Source organism: Ranitomeya variabilis, chromosome 2 (genome assembly GCF_051348905.1).
Source record: "Ranitomeya variabilis isolate aRanVar5 chromosome 2, aRanVar5.hap1, whole genome shotgun sequence".
Lineage (NCBI taxonomy): Eukaryota > Metazoa > Chordata > Amphibia > Anura > Dendrobatidae > Ranitomeya > Ranitomeya variabilis.
In genome coordinates, this window is record NC_135233.1 from 412,835,238 (window position 1) to 412,853,840 (window position 18,603).

At 50.2% G+C, this 18,603-nt stretch overlaps 1 protein-coding gene across 1 annotated transcript in view; it reads right to left on the bottom strand.

Moving 5' to 3' along the window:
- The window catches only part of PIN4 (peptidylprolyl cis/trans isomerase, NIMA-interacting 4), a 43,233-nt gene extending 28,883 nt beyond the window's left edge, over window positions 1-14,350 (bottom strand). The window contains exons 1-2 of the mRNA XM_077286542.1: window positions 14,198-14,350; window positions 4,442-4,515 (exon numbers count right to left, since the gene is read on the bottom strand). Of these exons, the coding sequence (XP_077142657.1) occupies window positions 4,442-4,515; window positions 14,198-14,237 (114 nt within the window). The 5' untranslated portion in view covers window positions 14,238-14,350. The remainder of the gene's footprint in view (window positions 1-4,441; window positions 4,516-14,197) is intronic.
- Window positions 14,351-18,603: the final 4,253 nt, after the last annotated feature.

Here is an 18,603-nt window from a genome sequence, read left to right on the forward strand (position 1 = left end):
TCCATGGGGAGGACGGGCGTTACACACAGCTACAGCTCCATGGGGAGGACGGGCGTTACACACAGCTACCGCTCCATGGGGAGGACGGGCGTTACACACAGCTACAGCTCCATGGGGAGGGCAGGGGTTACACACAGCTACCGCTCCATGGGGAGGGCAGCGGTTACACACAGCTACAGCTCCATGGGGAGGACGGGCGTTACACACAGCTACCGCTCCATGGGGAGGAAGGGCGTTACACACAGCTACCGCTCCATGGGGAGGACAGGGGTTACACACAGCTACAGCTCCATGGGGAGGACGGGCGTTACACACAGCTACCGCTCCATGGGGAGGGCAGGGGTTACACACAGCTACAGCTCCATGGGGAGGACGGGCGTTACACACAGCTACAGCTCCATGGGGAGGGCAGGGGTTACACACAGCTACAGCTCCATGGGGAGGACGGGCGTTACACACAGCTACCGCTCCATGGGGAGGACAGGGGTTACACACAGCTACCGCTCCATGGGGAGGGCAGGGGTTACACACAGCTACCGCTCCATGGGGAGGACGGGCATTACACACAGCTACAGCTCCATGGGGAGGGCAGGGGTTACACACAGATACAGCTCCATGGGGAGGGCAGGGGTTTCACACAGCTACAGCTCCATGGGGAGGACGGGCGTTACACACAGCTACAGCTCCATGGGGAGGACGGGCGCTACACACAGCTACAGCTCCATGGGGAGGGCAGGGGTTACACACAGCTACAGCTCCATGGGGAGGGCAGGGGTTACACACAGCTACAGCTCCATGGGGAGGGCAGGGGTTTCACACAGCTACAGCTCCATGGGGAGGACGGGCGTTACACACAGCTACCGCTCCATGGGGAGGGCAGGGGTTACACACAGCTACTGCTCCATGGGGAGGACGGGCGTTACACACAGCTACAGCTCCATGGGGAGGGCAGGGGTTACACACAGCTACCGCTCCATGGGGAGGACGGACGTTACACACAGCTACAGCTCCATGGGGAGGACGGGCGTTACACACAGCTACAGCTCCATGGGGAGGACGGGCGTTACACACAGCTACAGCTCCATGGGGAGGGCAGGGGTTACACACAGCTACAGCTCCATGGGGAGGACGGGCGTTACACACAGCTACCGCTCCATGGGGAGGGCAGGGGTTACACACAGCTACTGCTCCATGGGGAGGATGGGCGTTACACACAGCTACAGCTCCATGGGGAGGGCAGGGGTTACACACAGCTACCGCTCCATGGGGAGGACGGACGTTACACACAGCTACAGCTCCATGGGGAGGACGGGCGTTACACACAGCTACAGCTCCATGGGGAGGACGGGCGTTACACACAGCTACCGCTCCATGGGGAGGACGGGCGTTACACACAGCTACAGCTCCATGGGGAGGGCAGGGGTTACACACAGCTACCGCTCCATGGGGAGGGCAGGGGTTACACACAGCTACCGCTCCATGGGGAGGGCAGCGGTTACACACAGCTACAGCTCCATGGGGAGGACGGGCGTTACACACAGCTACCGCTCCATGGGGAGGATGGGCGTTACACACAGCTACCGCTCCATGGGGAGGACGGGCGTTACACACAGCTACAGCTCCATGGGGAGGGCAGGGGTTACACACAGCTACTATTCCATGGGGAGGACGGGCGTTACACACAGCTACCGCTCCATGGGGAGGACGGGCGTTACACACAGCTACCGCTCCATGGGGAGGACGGGCGTTACACACAGCTACAGCTCCATGGGGAGGGCAGGGGTTACACACAGCTACTATTCCATGGGGAGGACGGGCGTTACACACAGCTACCGCTCCATGGGGAGGACAGGGGTTACACACAGCTACCGCTCCATGGGGAGGACGGGCGCTACACACAGCTACAGCTCCATGGGGAGGGCAGGGGTTACACACAGCTACAGCTCCATGGGGAGGACGGGCGCTACACACAGCTACAGCTCCATGGGGAGGGCAGGGGTTACACACAGCTACAGCTCCATGGGGAGGGCAGGGGTTACACACAGCTACAGCTCCATGGGGAGGGCAGGGGTTACACACAGCTACAGCTCCATGGGGAGGACGGGCGTTACACACAGCTACCACTCCATGGGGAGGGCAGGGGTTACACACAGCTACAGCTCCATGGGGAGGGCAGGGGTTACACACAGCTACAGCTCCATGGGGAGGACGGGCGTTACACACAGCTACAGCTCCATGGGGAGGACGGGCGTTACACAAAGCTACAGCTCCATGGGGAGGACGGGCATTACACACAGCTACAGCTCCATGGGGAGGGCAGGGGTTACACACAGCTACAGCTCCATGGGGAGGGCAGCGGTTACACACAGCTACCGCTCCATGGGGAGGGCAGGGGTTACACACAGCTACAGCTCCATGGGGAGGACGGGCGTTACACACAGCTACAGCTCCATGGGGAGGACGGGCATTACACACAGCTACAGCTCCATGGGGAGGGCAGCGGTTACACACAGCTACAGCTCCATGGGGAGGGCAGGGGTTACACACAGCTACAGCTCCATGGGGAGGACGGGCGTTACACACAGCTACAGCTCCATGGGGAGGACGGGCGTTACACACAGCTACAGCTCCATGGGGAGGACGGGCGTTACACAAAGCTACAGCTCCATGGGGAGGACGGGCATTACACACAGCTACAGCTCCATGGGGAGGGCAAGGGTTACACACAGCTACAGCTCCATGGGGAGGGCAGCGGTTACACACAGCTACCGCTCCATGGGGAGGGCAGCGGTTACACACACAGCTACAGCTCCATGGGGAGGGCAGCGGTTACACACACAGCTACAGCTCCATGGGGAGGGCAGGGGTTTCACACAGCTACAGCTCCATGGGGAGGACGGGCGTTACACACAGCTACCGCTCCATGGGGAGGGCAGGGGTTACACACAGCTACAGCTCCATGGGGAGGACGGGCGTTACACACAGCTACCGCTCCATGGGGAGGGCAGGGGTTACACACAGCTACTGCTCCATGGGGAGGACGGGCGTTACACACAGCTACAGCTCCATGGGGAGGGCAGGGGTTACACACAGCTACCGCTCCATGGGGAGGACGGACGTTACACACAGCTACAGCTCCATGGGGAGGACGGGCGTTACACACAGCTACAGCTCCATGGGGAGGACGGGCGTTACACACAGCTACCGCTCCATGGGGAGGACGGGCGTTACACACAGCTACAGCTCCATGGGGAGGGCAGGGGTTACACACAGCTACCGCTCCATGGGGAGGGCAGGGGTTACACACAGCTACCGCTCCATGGGGAGGGCAGCGGTTACACACAGCTACAGCTCCATGGGGAGGACGGGCGTTACACACAGCTACAGCTCCATGGGGAGGACGGGCGTTACACACAGCTACCGCTCCATGGGGAGGACGGGCGTTACACACAGCTACAGCTCCATGGGGAGGGCAGGGGTTACACACAGCTACTATTCCATGGGGAGGACGGGCGTTACACACAGCTACCGCTCCATGGGGAGGACGGGCGTTACACACAGCTACCGCTCCATGGGGAGGGCAGGGGTTACACACAGCTACCGCTCCATGGGGAGGGCAGGGGTTACACACAGCTACAGCTCCATGGGGAGGACGGGCGTTACACACAGCTACAGCTCCATGGGGAGGACGGGCATTACACACAGCTACAGCTCCATGGGGAGGGCAGCGGTTACACACAGCTACAGCTCCATGGGGAGGGCAGGGGTTACACACAGCTACAGCTCCATGGGGAGGACGGGCGTTACACACAGCTACAGCTCCATGGGGAGGACGGGCGTTACACACAGCTACAGCTCCATGGGGAGGACGGGCGTTACACAAAGCTACAGCTCCATGGGGAGGACGGGCATTACACACAGCTACAGCTCCATGGGGAGGGCAAGGGTTACACACAGCTACAGCTCCATGGGGAGGACGGGCGTTACACACAGCTACAGCTCCATGGGGAGGGCAAGGGTTACACACAGCTACAGCTCCATGGGGAGGGCAAGGGTTACACACAGCTACAGCTCCATGGGGAGGGCAGCGGTTACACACAGCTACCGCTCCATGTGGAGGGCAGCGGTTACACACACAGCTACAGCTCCATGGGGAGGGCAGCGGTTACACACACAGCTGGCAATCAGTGTTGTGTGCGGAGCTATACACAGAAAGCTGCCAGTGGTGTGGGTGGAGTTATACAGAGCTCATCATTCAGAGAACTGCTAGATCAGCAGCAGAGAATACAAGGATATTACCAAACATTCAGTAATCAGCCGAGTAAGTGGAATCAGGGTCTCTGTCCCTAAATCATGCTGTCCTAAGATGAGGGAGCAAAGACCTGGTGACAGATTCCCTTTAATGCTTCTTTCACCAAATGATGTACAATGCACACCGTACCTTCACCGCATTTCCACCTTTTGGGGATTGGGATTTCTTGTCGGTGGCGTCAGCTCTTGTGGCACCAGCACCACCTGCCCAAAATAAGAAGTAAAGTAATGAACGTCACAAAAACCTGAGAGATCGGAGTACAGATGAGAAGGGCGGAGAGAAATTCATCACAATTCACCTTCCACACAAACACATGAACCCCAGAGGGGAGAAGCCGCTGCAGCACAGACGGCCATGACACTATATCCTGGACACAGCGCTACCCGTTAATAATCAGCCACCGCAGCAGGGACGACCACCACAACTGCAGAGACCACACCGAAGAGCCACAAACATGCCCAATCTGGAAAACCAGAGGAAAACATTCACTCTACAGTCAAGGTGTATGGCACTGAGGGAAGATCAAAGGTAAAAGGGCTCAGCGGTCGGACCCCACTTGGCCACGACTCAGGACCCCACCACTCGGCCAGGGCACATCAGCCTTTCTGTGAATATTCATCAAAAAGATACAGACACGAGGGGGGTCAGACATATATACATGTACCGTGGGTCAGACATTATATATACACAGGTACCAGGGGTCAGACACTATATATACACAGGCACCGGAAGCGTGAAACATTATATATACATGTACCGGAGGTCAGACATTATATATACACAGGTACCGGGGGTCAGACATTATATATACACAGGTACCGGGGGGGGGTCAGACATTATATATACACAGGTAACGGGGGGGTCAGATATTATATATACACAGGTAACGGGGGGTCAGATATTATATATGCACAGGTAACGGGGGGTCAGATATTATATATACACAGGTACCGGGGTGTCAGACACTATAAATACACAGGTAACGGAGATCAGACATTATATATACACAGGTACGGGAGGGTCAGACATTATATGTACACAGGTACCGGGGGGGGGGGGGGGGGGGTCAGACATTATATATACACAGGTAACGGGGGGTCAGATATTATATATACACAGGTACCGGGGGGTCAGACACTATAAATACACAGGTAACGGAGATCAGACATTATATATACACAGGTACGGGAGGGTCAGACATTATACATACAGTATAATTTGGATTTGGATGTTCTATCTGGGATGGACCCCCTGGTGAGGACGTGCGCCCTGATGTCCATAGAGACTATATAATTATAGGGTGCGGCTTTACTGCTTTTTTTATTATATATACACAGGTAACGGGGATCAGATATTATATATACACAGGTATCGGGGGTCAGACATTATATATACACAGGTACCGGGGGTCAGACACTATATACACACAGGTACCGGGATCAGATGTTATATACACAGGTAACGGGGATCAGATATTATATATACACAGGTATCGGGGGTCAGACATTATATATACACAGGTACCGGGGGTCAGACACTATATATACACACAGGTACCGGGATCAGATATTATATACACAGGTAACGGGGATCAGATATTATATATACACAGGTTCCGGGGGTCAGACATTACATATACACAGGTTCCGGGGGTCAGGCATTACATATACACAGGTTCCGGGGGTCAGGCATTATATATACACAGGTACCGGGGATCAGATATTATATACACAGGTAACGGGGATCAGATATTATATATACACAGGTACCGGGGGTCAGACATTATATATACACAGGTACCAGGGATCAGATATTATATACACAGGTAACGGGGATCAGATATTATATATACACAGGTACCGGCGATCAGACATATATACACAGGTACCGGGGGTCAGACATTATATATACACAGGTTCCAGGGGTCAGACATTATATATACAAAGGCTCCGGGGGTCAGACATTATATATACACACAGGATCCAGGGGTCAGACATTATATATACACAGGTTCCAGGGGTCAGACATTATATATACAAAGGTGCCGGGGGTCAGACATTATATATACACAGGATCCAGGGGTCAGACAATATATATATACACAGGTTTCGGGGGTCAGACATTATGTATACACAGGTTCCGGGGTCAGACATCTAATATATAAAGCTGAATGTGTGTGTGTGTGTGTGTGTGTGTGTGTGTGTATGTCCGGGAGTGGCATCTGCACCGTCGCAGCTACAGCCACAAAATTTTGCAGTCACATGTCTGGACCCTGAGAGAGTCATAGGCTATGTTGTGAGGTGAAATTTTAACCCCGCGCGTTCCAATTCACCAAACAATTTTGCCCCTATCTACATAATGGGGAAAAAGTGAAAGGAAAAGTGTTGGAGGCAAATTGACAGCTGCCAGATGTGAACAAGGGGGACTTAAAGAGTGAGAGCGATGGCGCCAAAGAGTATATACCATACAGTTGCTAAGGTGGGGCCCCGACATGGGATACTCACCACACACGGGGATATGAACACACACACAAAATGCGCCACACACTACCACGTGCTTGAACACATATCACCCTCAGCACACATTTCACCACACATACACCAACCTCGACACATAAAAGTCGAAACACAAAAGTCACCGCTCAAAACTCGCCACACGCAAAACTCGCCACATGCAAAACTTGCACACACGGAAAAATTGCCACATGCACAAAAGTTGCAACACATGCAAAAGTTGCCTCACACAAAACTTGCACATACTCAAAAGGCACCACACATAAAACTCGCCATGCGCAAAACTTGCTGCACACAACTTGCTGCACTAACCTGTCACATGCAACTAGCCACACAAAAAGTTGCTACATGCATGTCACCACACAAAACTCATCTCACAAAAGTCGCTACATGCATGTCGCCACACGCAACTCCACACACACAACTTGACACACGAAACTCGCCCTAAAACACACACAAGTCTGGTATTATCCTTCAAAAATAAAAATCTGATTAATAAGCAGACAAACTACAAGAGCAACAAATGTACCATATAGGAAATACGGCAGCTGTCAGTCACATGACCTGTATTATGTGTATGTGTGAGCCAATATATACTACCAGGGGGTGGGCTTACTGTTGGTTGGGGATTTATCAGGCTGCCAATTTAGCTTACAAATACTGAGGTAAAAATACTGAGCAAATAACGTGTGAACGCGGTCTAATACAGGAGGAGATGACACACAGGTATATACTATATACAGGGGAGATGACACACACACATATATACTATATACAGGAGGAGATGACACAGATATATACTATATACAGGGGAGATGACATACACACATATATACAGGAGGAGATGACACACAGATATATACTATATACAGGAGAGATGACACACAGGTATATACTATATACAGGGGAGATGACACACACATATACTATATACAGGAGGAGATGACACACAGATATATACTATATACAGGGGAGATGACACACACATATACAGGAGGAGATGACACAGGTATATACCATATACAGGAGGAGATGACACACACATATATACTATATACAGGGGAGATGACACAGGTATATACTATATACAGGAGGAGATGACACACAGGTATATACACTGTGTTCCAAATTATTATGCAAATAATATTTCCTCATATTTTCTCTAAATTACCTATCTGAATTGCAGTCATTGTTATTTTCCAGTCATCTACTATTCTAGTATAATTATATATAATATGAAAATGGAGTCAAAGAGCTGCCAGTATGGTATAAAAAAGTAACATTTATTAGATAACAAGGTTTTAAAAATTACAATAAACGACTAGTACAATACAACCAATTGATAAAGGGTTACTAAGATAACAGGTAACAAAACAAGGCTGGCGTCTCCACGCATTTACCACGGCTGACATGGGTGAGGTCCAGGCATAGATTGTATAGTTAATTCTCTTCATTACCTTTGCACTATTTAGAGCTCCATGCAGAGTAATTTATGCTGCACTATTGGCATATTTACTGTTTGGCATCTGTGACCTCAAGTCGTTTAATGTAGGTTTTATGTGTGGGGTTTTGTTACCTGTTGCCTTAGTAACCCTTTATCAATTGGTTGTATTGTACTAGTCGTTTATTGTAATTTTTAAAACCTTGTTATCTAATAAATGTTACTTTTTTATACCATACTGGCAGCTCTTTGACTCCATTTTCATATTATATATATTGCTGGGGAGTTTTTCCTGTCTTTGATTAGACCCATATGTGGCTCTGTGCTAATTTATTATATTCTAGTATAATTGCAATGTTTTGGAACAAACTGCCTATGAAAACAGTATCTTTTTTAAAAAAATAAACACTCAAAATGCATGTTCCAAATTATTATGCACAGCAGAGTTTTCAACCTTTTTTATTTTATTTTGAACAAAAAAATGGTCAATTGTGAAGTTATAATAAGCATTATCAGCTTATTACAAAATGAAATCAAACAGTTTTCAAGTGAAAACTTTATTCTAGGTGATGTTACATTTGCACATAGGACCCCTTGTTCGAAAGAAGCTTCTGAACTCTCTCGTCCATTGAATTTGTCAGTTTTTGGATGGTTTCTGCTTCAGTTGTTTTGCATGTGGACAGAATACCCTCCCAGAGCTGTTGCTAAGGCTACGTTCACATTAGCGTTGTGCGACGCAGCGTCGGGCGCTGCTGCGTCGCCGCATGCGTCATGCACCCCTATATTTAACATGGGGGCGCATGGACATGCGTTGTGCTGCGTTTTGCGACGCATGCGTTTTTTTGCCCGCAAGCGTTCGGCGCAGAAAACGCAGCATGTTGCATTTTTTTTGCGTCCAAATTTCGGCAAAAAAGGACGCATGCGTCGCAAAACGCAGCGTTTTTGCGTGCGTTTTGTTGCGTTTTTGTTTGCGTTGTGCGTTGCGTCTCCGAAGCAACATCGCACAACGCAAATGTGAACGTAGCCTTAGATGTTAACCGCCTCCCCATCATAGACACTCCTTTTGATGATGCTCCAGAGGTTCTCAATGGGGTTGAGGTCAGGGGAAGATGGTGGCCACACCATAAGTTTGTCCTCTTTTTTGCCCATAGCAGCCAGAGATGCAGATGTGTTTTTTGCAGCATGAGACGGTGTATTATCATGCATGAAAATGATCTTGCTGCGGAAAGCACGGTTCTTCCTCTTGAACCATGGCAGGAAGTGTTGTTTTAGAAACTCCACATAGATTATGGAGTTCATCTTTACCCCTTCAGGGATCATAAAGGGGCCGACAATCTCTCTCCCCATGATTCCAGCCCAAAACATTACTCCACCTCCTCCTTGTTGGCGCCCTAGCAGTGTTCTCATGGGGTGTCCATCAACCAGCCATCCTCCACTCCATTCATCTGGACCATCGAGCGTTGCACGGCACTCATCGGTGAACAAAACAGTTTGGAAGTCAGTCTTCATGTATCGTTTCGGTCCACTGGAGCCGTTTCTGCTTGTGTGCAGTGGATAGAGGTGGTCAACAGGATGGCTTACGCACAGCTGCAAACCTCTGAAGGACCCTGCATCTTGTTGTTCTGGGGACGTTGGAGGCACCAGCAGCTTCAAAAACTTGGCTGCTGCTATGACAAGGCATTTTTGCAGCTGCTCTTTTAACCTTACGCAATTGCCTGTTGGAAAGGGTCCTCAATGTTTCCTTATCAGCACGCACACGTGTGTGCTGGGAATCAGCTACATACTTCTTGATTGTGCGATGATCATGATGAAGTGTCTTGGCAATGTTGATTGTAGTCATGCCTTGACCTAAATACTCCACAATTTGTTGCTTCTCAGCAGCCGACACATCCTTTTTCTTTCCCATTTTGGCCAAAAATGTAGGCTGCTTAATAATGTGGAACAGCCTTCTTAAGTAGTCTTGTCTTTATTTGGACACACCTGCCAAACTAATTTGCACAGGTATCTGCAATTGCTTTCAGTGATATAAAGAGCCCTGACACACATCACCATCAATGAGTTTAAATGACAAACAAAAAAATTCTAACCTTATCACTCCTAAACTCTTTGTGCATAATAATTTGGAACACAGGTATATACTATAAACAGGAGGAGATGACACACAGGTATACACTATATACAGGAGGAGAGGACTTACAGGTATACACTATATACAGGAGATGACACACAGGTATATACAGGAGGAGATGACACGTATATACTATATACAGGAGATGACACACAGGTATATACTATTTACAGGAGGAGATGACACACAGGTATCTACTATATAATTGTCTAAGGGTACTTCCGTCTTTCTATCTGTCCTTCTATCTGTCGCGGTTATTAGCTCGCTGATTGGTCTCGCCAAGCTGCCTGTCATGGCTGCCGCGACCAATCAGCGACGCGCACAGTCCGGAAAAAAATGGCAGCTCCTTACTCCCCGCATTCACTGCCCGGCGCCCACATACACCCCTCCGGTCACCGCTCACACAGGGTTAATGCCGGCGGTAACGGACCGCGTTATGCCGCGGGTAATGCACTCAGTTACCGCCGCTATTAACCCTGTGTGTCCCCAACTTTGTACTATTGACGCTGCCTATGCGGCATCAATAGTACAAAATGTAATCTTAAAAATAATAAATAAAAAAAAAAAACCTGCTATACTTACCCTCTGTAGTCCGCTGAGCCGCTCGCGCCGCCCGCCATCTTCCGTTGCAGGTTGCAGTGGCAAAGATGGTATGGCAGAAGGACATGCCATGACGTCACGGTCATGTGACCGCGACGTCATCACAAGGCCTGCGCGGAAAGGACCTGACGTGATGTCACGGTCATGTGACCGCGACGTCATCACAGGTCCTGCGCTCAGACCAACCCTGGGACCGGAAGCTGCCGTGGACTACAAGGGGCCCTCGGAAAGGTGAGTATATGTTTATTTTTTATTTTTTAACCTGTGACAAACGTGGCTGGGCAATATACTACGTGGCTCTGTGCTGTATACCATGTAACTGGGCAATATACTACGTGGCTCTGTGCTGTATACTACGTGGCTGGGCAATATACTACGTCGCTGTGCAATATACTACGTCACTGGGCAATATACTACGTCGCTGGGCAATATACTACGTCGCTGGGCAATATACTACATGGCTGGGCAATATACTACGTGGCTCTGTGCTGTATACTACATCGCTGTGCAATATACTACGTCACTGGGCAATATACTACGTCGCTGGGCAATATACTACGTCGCTGGGCAATATACTACATGGCTGGGCAATATACTACGTGGCTCTGTGCTGTATACTACGTCACTACGCAATATACTACGTGCCTGGGCAATATACTACGTGCCTGGGCAATATACTACGTGCCTGGGCAATATACTACGTGACTGGGCAATATACTACGGGGACATGCATATTCTAGAATACCCGATGCGTTAGAATCGGGCCACCATCTAGTATCTATCTATATATATAATTGTCTAAGGGTTTTTCCGTCCGTCTGTCTCTCTGTCTGTCTGTCCTGGAAATCCCACGTCTCTGATTGGTCGAGGCCGCCAGGCCTCGACCAATCAGCGACGGGCACAGCATGGCGACGATGATGTCATAAAGGTTGCCTCGACCAATCAGCGACGGGCACAGTCTGCTGCGAATTCGCCTCGACCAATCAGCGACGGGCACAGTATCGACGTAGATGTCATAATGGTTGCCTCGACCAATCAGCGACGAGCACAGTCTGCCGCGAATTCTGGAATCATCATTGTCCATATACTACGGGGACATGCATATTCTAGAATACCCGATGCATTAGAATCGGGCCACAGTCTAGTACTATATAAAAGAGGAGATGACACACAGGTATATACTATATACAGGGGAGATGACACACAGGTATATACTATATACAGGAGGAGATGACACACACACATATATACTATATACAGGGGAGATGACACAGGTATATACTATATACAGGAGGAGATGACACACAGGTATATACTATATACAGGAGATGACACACAGGTATATACTATATACAGGAGGAGATGACTTACAGGTATATACTATATACAGGAGGAGATGACTTACAGGTATATACAGGAGGAGATGACTTACAGGTATATACAAGAGGAGATGACATACAGGTATATACTATATAAAAGAGATGACACATAGGTATATAGAGGAGGAGATGACATACAGAAGGTATATACTACTGTATATACATGGGAGATGACATACAGGTATATACTATATACAGGAGATGACATACACGTATATAGTATATACAGAAGAGATGACATACAGGAATACTATATACAGGAGGAGATGACACATAGGTATATACAATATACAGGAGGAGATGACATACAGCAGGTATATACTAAATACAGGAGATGACATACAGGTGTATACTATATATAAGGGAGATGACAAACATGTATATACTGAGGGGAAAAGGAGAGGTGTGAGGTGAAAATGAGGGGTGTGAGTGCAAAATGAGAGGAGTGAGGGAAAATAGTGATCGGAAAATGACAGATGTGGGGTCAAAATAACAAGTGTTAGGGGGGAATGAGAGGAGTGAGGGGGAAAATGAGAGGCCTGATGGGAAGATAAAAGTGAGGTGCTATAACTAACCACAGATATTTACTATGCCCAGGCAACACCGGGCTCTTCAGCTAGTTATATATACACAGGTTCCGGGGGTCAGACATTATATATACACAGGTTCCGGGGGTCAGACATTATATATACACAGGTTCCGGGGGTCAGACATTATATATACACAGGTTCCGGGGGTCAGACATTATATATACACAGGTTCCGGGGGTCAGACATTATATATACACAGGTACCGGGGGTCAGACATTATATATACACAAGTACCGGGGGTCAGACATTATATATACACAAGTACCGGGGGTCAGACATTATATATACACAAGTACCGGGGGTCAGACATTATATATACACAAGTACCGGGGGTCAGACATTATATATGCACAGGTACAGGGGGTCAGACATTATATATACACAAGTACCGGGGGTCAGACATTATATATACACACAGGTGCCGGGGTCAGACATTATATATACACAGGTGCCGGGGTCAGACATTATATATACACAGGTGCCGGGGTCAGACATTATATATACACAGGTGCCGGGGTCAGACATTATATATACACAGGTACCGGGGGTCAGACATTATATATACACACAGGTTCCGGGGTCAGACATTATATATACACAGGTACCGGGGGTCAGACATTATATATACACAGGTGCCGGGGTCAGACATTATATATACACAGGTGCCGGGGTCAGACATTATATATACACAGGTACCGGGGTCAGACATTATATACACACAGGTTCCGGGGTCAGACATTATATATACACAGGTACCGGGGGTCAGACATTATAAATACACAGGTTCCGGGGTCAGACATTATATATACACAGGTTCCGGGGTCAGACATTATATATACACAGGTTCCGGGGTCAAACATTATATATACACAGGTTTCGGGGTCAGACATTATATATACACACAGGTTCCGGGGTCAGACATTATATATACACAGGTGCCGGGGTCAAACATTATATATACACAGGTTTCGGGGTCAGACATTATATATACAGAGGTTCCAGGGGCAGACATTATATATACACAGGTTCCGGGGTCAGACATTATATATACAGAGGTTCCGGGGTCAGACATTATATATACACAGTTTCCGGGGTCAGACATTATATATACACAGGTTCCGGGGTCAGACATTATATATACACAGGTTCCGGGGGCAAACATGAGACCAGCAGTGTGTTCCGCCTCCCAGCCCTGTCCCCACTGACGCCGCTGATGGCGGGAGACGGCAGGTACCTTTTGCTCCCTCCTTTCCTCCTTTCCCTTTGGGCGGCATGCTATGGACTATTTGGCAGCAACTGGAACGTCCGTGGATGACGTCACAGGAAAGGGCGGAGCCTCATACGGGGAATCCTAGCAGGAAGCAGCACATCCGTGACCGTAAGTCGTGATGGGCGTGTCCGGGATGGAGAAGAGGCTGCCGGGAAGATGTGACGAGAGGGCGGAGCCTCCAACACTAGCACTCACACGGATGACAGCAGTGAGGGGCTGCAGGATGGAGCAGTGTATAGATGACAGCAGTGAGGGGCTGCAGGATGGAGCAGTGTATAGATGACAGCAGTGAGGGGCTGCAGGATGGAGCAGCATATAGATGACAGTAGTGAGGAGCTGCAGGATGGAGCAGTGTATAGATGACAGGAGTGAGAGGCTGCAGGATGGAGCAGTGTATAGATAACAGGAGTGAGGAGCTGCAGGATGGAGCAGTGTATAGATGACAGGAGTGAGGAGCTGAGGGATGGAGCAGTGTATAGATGACAGGAGTGAGAGGCTGCAAGATGGAGCAGTATATAGATGACAGGAGTGAGGAGCTGCAGGATGGAGCAGTGTATAGATGACAGAAGTGAGGAGCTGCAGGATGGAGCAGTGTATAGATGACAGGAGTGAGGAGCTGCAGGATGGAGCAGTGTATAGATGACAGCAGTGAGGAGCTGCAGGATGGAGCAGTGTATAGATGACAGCAGTGAGGAGCTGCGGGATGGAGCAGTGTATAGATGACAGCAGTGAGAGGCTGCAGGATGGAGCAGTGTATAGATTACAGCAGTGAGGAGCTGCAGGATGGAGTAGTGTATAGATGACAGCAGTGAGGAGCTGCAGGATGGAGCAGTGTATAGATAACAGCAGTGAGGGGCTGCAGGATGGAGCAGTGTATAGATGACAGGAGTGAGGGGCTGCCGGATGGAGCAGTGTATAGATGACAGGAGTGAGGGGCTGCAGGATGGAGCAGTGTATAGATGACAGGAGTGAAGAGCTGCAGGATGGAGCAGTGTATAGATGACAGCAGTGAGGGGCTGCAGGATGGAGCAGTGTATAGATGACAGGAGTGAAGAGCTGCAGGATGGAGCAGTGTATAGATAACAGCAGTGAGGGGCTGCAGGATGGAGCAGTGTATAGATGACAGGAGTGAAGAGCTGCAGGATGGAGCAGTGTATAGATAACAGCAGTGAGGGGCTGCAGGATGGAGCAGTGTATAGATGACAGGAGTGAGGGGCTGCCGGATGGAGCAGTGTATAGATGACAGGAGTGAGGAGCTGCAGGATGGAGCAGTGTATAGATGACAGCAGTGAGGAGCTGCAGGATGGAGCAGTGTATAGATGACAGCAGTGAGGAGCTGCGGGATGGAGCAGTGTATAGATGACAGCAGTGAGGAGCTGCAGGATGGAGCAGTGTATAGATGACAGCAGTGAGGGGCTGCAGGATGGAGCAGTGTATAGATGACAGGAGTGAAGAGCTGCAGGATGGAGCAGTGTATAGATGACAGCAGTGAGGAGCTGCAGGATGGAGCAGTGTATAGATGACAGCAGTGAGGAGCTGCAGGATGGAGCAGTGTATAGATGACAGGAGTGAGGGGCAGCGGGATGGAGCAGGGTATAGATGACAGCAGTGAGGAGCTGCAGGATGGAGCAGTGTATAGATGACAGGAGTGAGAGGCTGCAGGATGGAGCAGTGTATAGATGACAGCAGTGAGGAGCTGCATTATGGAGCAGTGCATAGATGACAGGTGTGAGGAGCTGCAGGATGGAGCAGTGTATAGATGACAGGAGTGAGGGGCTGCAGGATGGAGCAGTGTATAGATGACAGCAGTGAGGGGCTGCAGGATGGAGCAGTGTATAGATGACAGGTGTGAGGAGCTGCAGGATGGAGCAGTGTATAGATGACAGGAGTGAGGGGCTGCAGGATGGAGCAGTGTATAGATGACAGCAGTGAGGGGCTGCAGGATGGAGCAGTGTATAGATGACAGGAGTGAGGAGCTGCAGGATGGAGCAGTGTATAGATGACAGCAGTGAGGAGCTGCAGGATGGAGCAGTGTATAGATGACAGCAGTGAGGAGCTGCGGGATGGAGCAGTGTATAGATGACAGCAGTGAGAGGCTGCAGGATGGAGCAGTGTATAGATTACAGCAGTGAGGAGCTGCAGGATGGAGTAGTGTATAGATGACAGCAGTGAGGAGCTGCGGGATGGAGCAGTGTATAGATGACAGGAGTGAGGGGCTGCCGGATGGAGCAGTGTATAGATGACAGGAGTGAGGGGCTGCAGGATGGAGCAGTGTATAGATGACAGGAGTGAAGAGCTGCAGGATGGAGCAGTGTATAGATAACAGCAGTGAGGGGCTGCAGGATGGAGCAGTGTATAGATGACAGGAGTGAGGGGCTGCAGGATGGAGCAGTGTATAGATGACAGGAGTGAAGAGCTGCAGGATGGAGCAGTGTATAGATAACAGCAGTGAGGGGCTGCAGGATGGAGCAGTGTATAGATGACAGGAGTGAGGAGCTGCAGGATGGAGCAGTGTATAGATGACAGGAGTGAGGAGCTGCAGGATGGAGCAGTGTATAGATGACAGGAGTGAGGGGCAGCGGGATGGAGCAGTGTATAGATGACAGGAGTGAGGAGCTGCGGGATGGAGCAGTGTATAGATGACAGGAGTGAGGGGCAGCGGGATGGAGCAGGGTATAGATGACAGCAGTGAGGAGCTGCAGGATGGAGCAGTGTATAGATGACAGGAGTGAGAGGCTGCAGGATGGAGCAGTGTATAGATGACAGCAGTGAGGAGCTGCATTATGGAGCAGTGCATAGATGACAGGTGTGAGGAGCTGCAGGATGGAGCAGTGTATAGATGACAGGAGTGAGGGGCTGCAGGATGGAGCAGTGTATAGATGACAGCAGTGAGGGGCTGCAGGATGGAGCATTGTATAGATGACAGGAGTGAGGGGCTGCAGGATGGAGCAGTGTATAGATGACAGCAGTGAGAGGCTGCAGGATGGAGCAGTGTATAGATGACAGCAGTGAGGAGCTGCAGGATGGAGCAGTGTATAGATGACAGGAGTGAGGAGCTGCAGGATGGAGCAGTGTATAGATGACAGGAGTGAGAGGCTGCAGGATGGAGCAGTGTATAGATGACAGGAGTGAGGGGCAGCGGGATGGAGCAGTGTATAGATGACAGGAGTGAGGAGCTGCGGGATGGAGCAGTGTATAGATGACAGGAGTGAGGGGCAGCGGGATGGAGCAGTGTATAGATGACAGCAGTGAGGAGCTGCAGGATGGAGCAGTATATAGATGACAGCAGTGAGGAGCTGCAGGATGGAGCAGTGTATAGATGACAGGAGTGAGAGGCTGCAGGATGGAGCAGTGTATAGATGACAGCAGTGAGGAGCTGCATTATGGAGCAGTGCATAGATGACAGGTGTGAGGAGCTGCAGGATGGAGCAGTGTATAGATGACAGGAGTGAGGGGCAGCGGGATGGAGCAGTGTATAGATGACAGGAGTGAGAGGCTGCAGGATGGAGCAGTGTATAGATGACAGCAGTGAGGAGCTGCATTATGGAGCAGTGTATAGATGACAGGAGTGAGGGGCAGCGGGATGGAGCAGTGTATAGATGACAGGAGTGAGGGGCAGCGGGATGGAGCAGTGTATAGATGACAGGAGTGAGGAGCTGCGGGATGGAGCAGTGTATTGATGACAGGAGTGAGGGGCAGCGGGATGGAGCAGGGTATAGATGACAGCAGTGAGGAGCTGCAGGATGGAGCAGTATATAGATGACAGCAGTGAGGAGCTGCAGGATGGAGCAGTGTATAGATGACAGGAGTGAGAGGCTGCAGGATGGAGCAGTGTATAGATGACAGCAGTGAGGAGCTGCATTATGGAGCAGTGCATAGATGACAGGTGTGAGGAGCTGCAGGATGGAGCAGTGTATAGATGACAGGAGTGAGGGGCTGCAGGATGGAGCAGTGTATAGATGACAGCAGTGAGGGGCTGCAGGATGGAGCATTGTATAGATGACAGGAGTGAGGGGCTGCAGGATGGAGCAGTGTATAGATGACAGCAGTGAGAGGCTGCAGGATGGAGCAGTGTATAGATGACAGCAGTGAGGAGCTGCAGGATGGAGCAGTGTATAGATGACAGGAGTGAGGAGCTGCAGGATGGAGCAGTGTATAGATGACAGGAGTGAGGAGCTGCAGGATGGAGCAGTGTGTAGATGACAGGAGTGAGGAGCTGCAGGATGGAGCAGTGTATAGATGACAGGAGTGAGAGGCTGCAGGATGGAGCAGTGTATAGATGACAGGAGTGAGGGGCAGCGGGATGGAGCAGTGTATAGATGACAGGAGTGAGGAGCTGCGGGATGGAGCAGTGCATAGATGACAGGAGT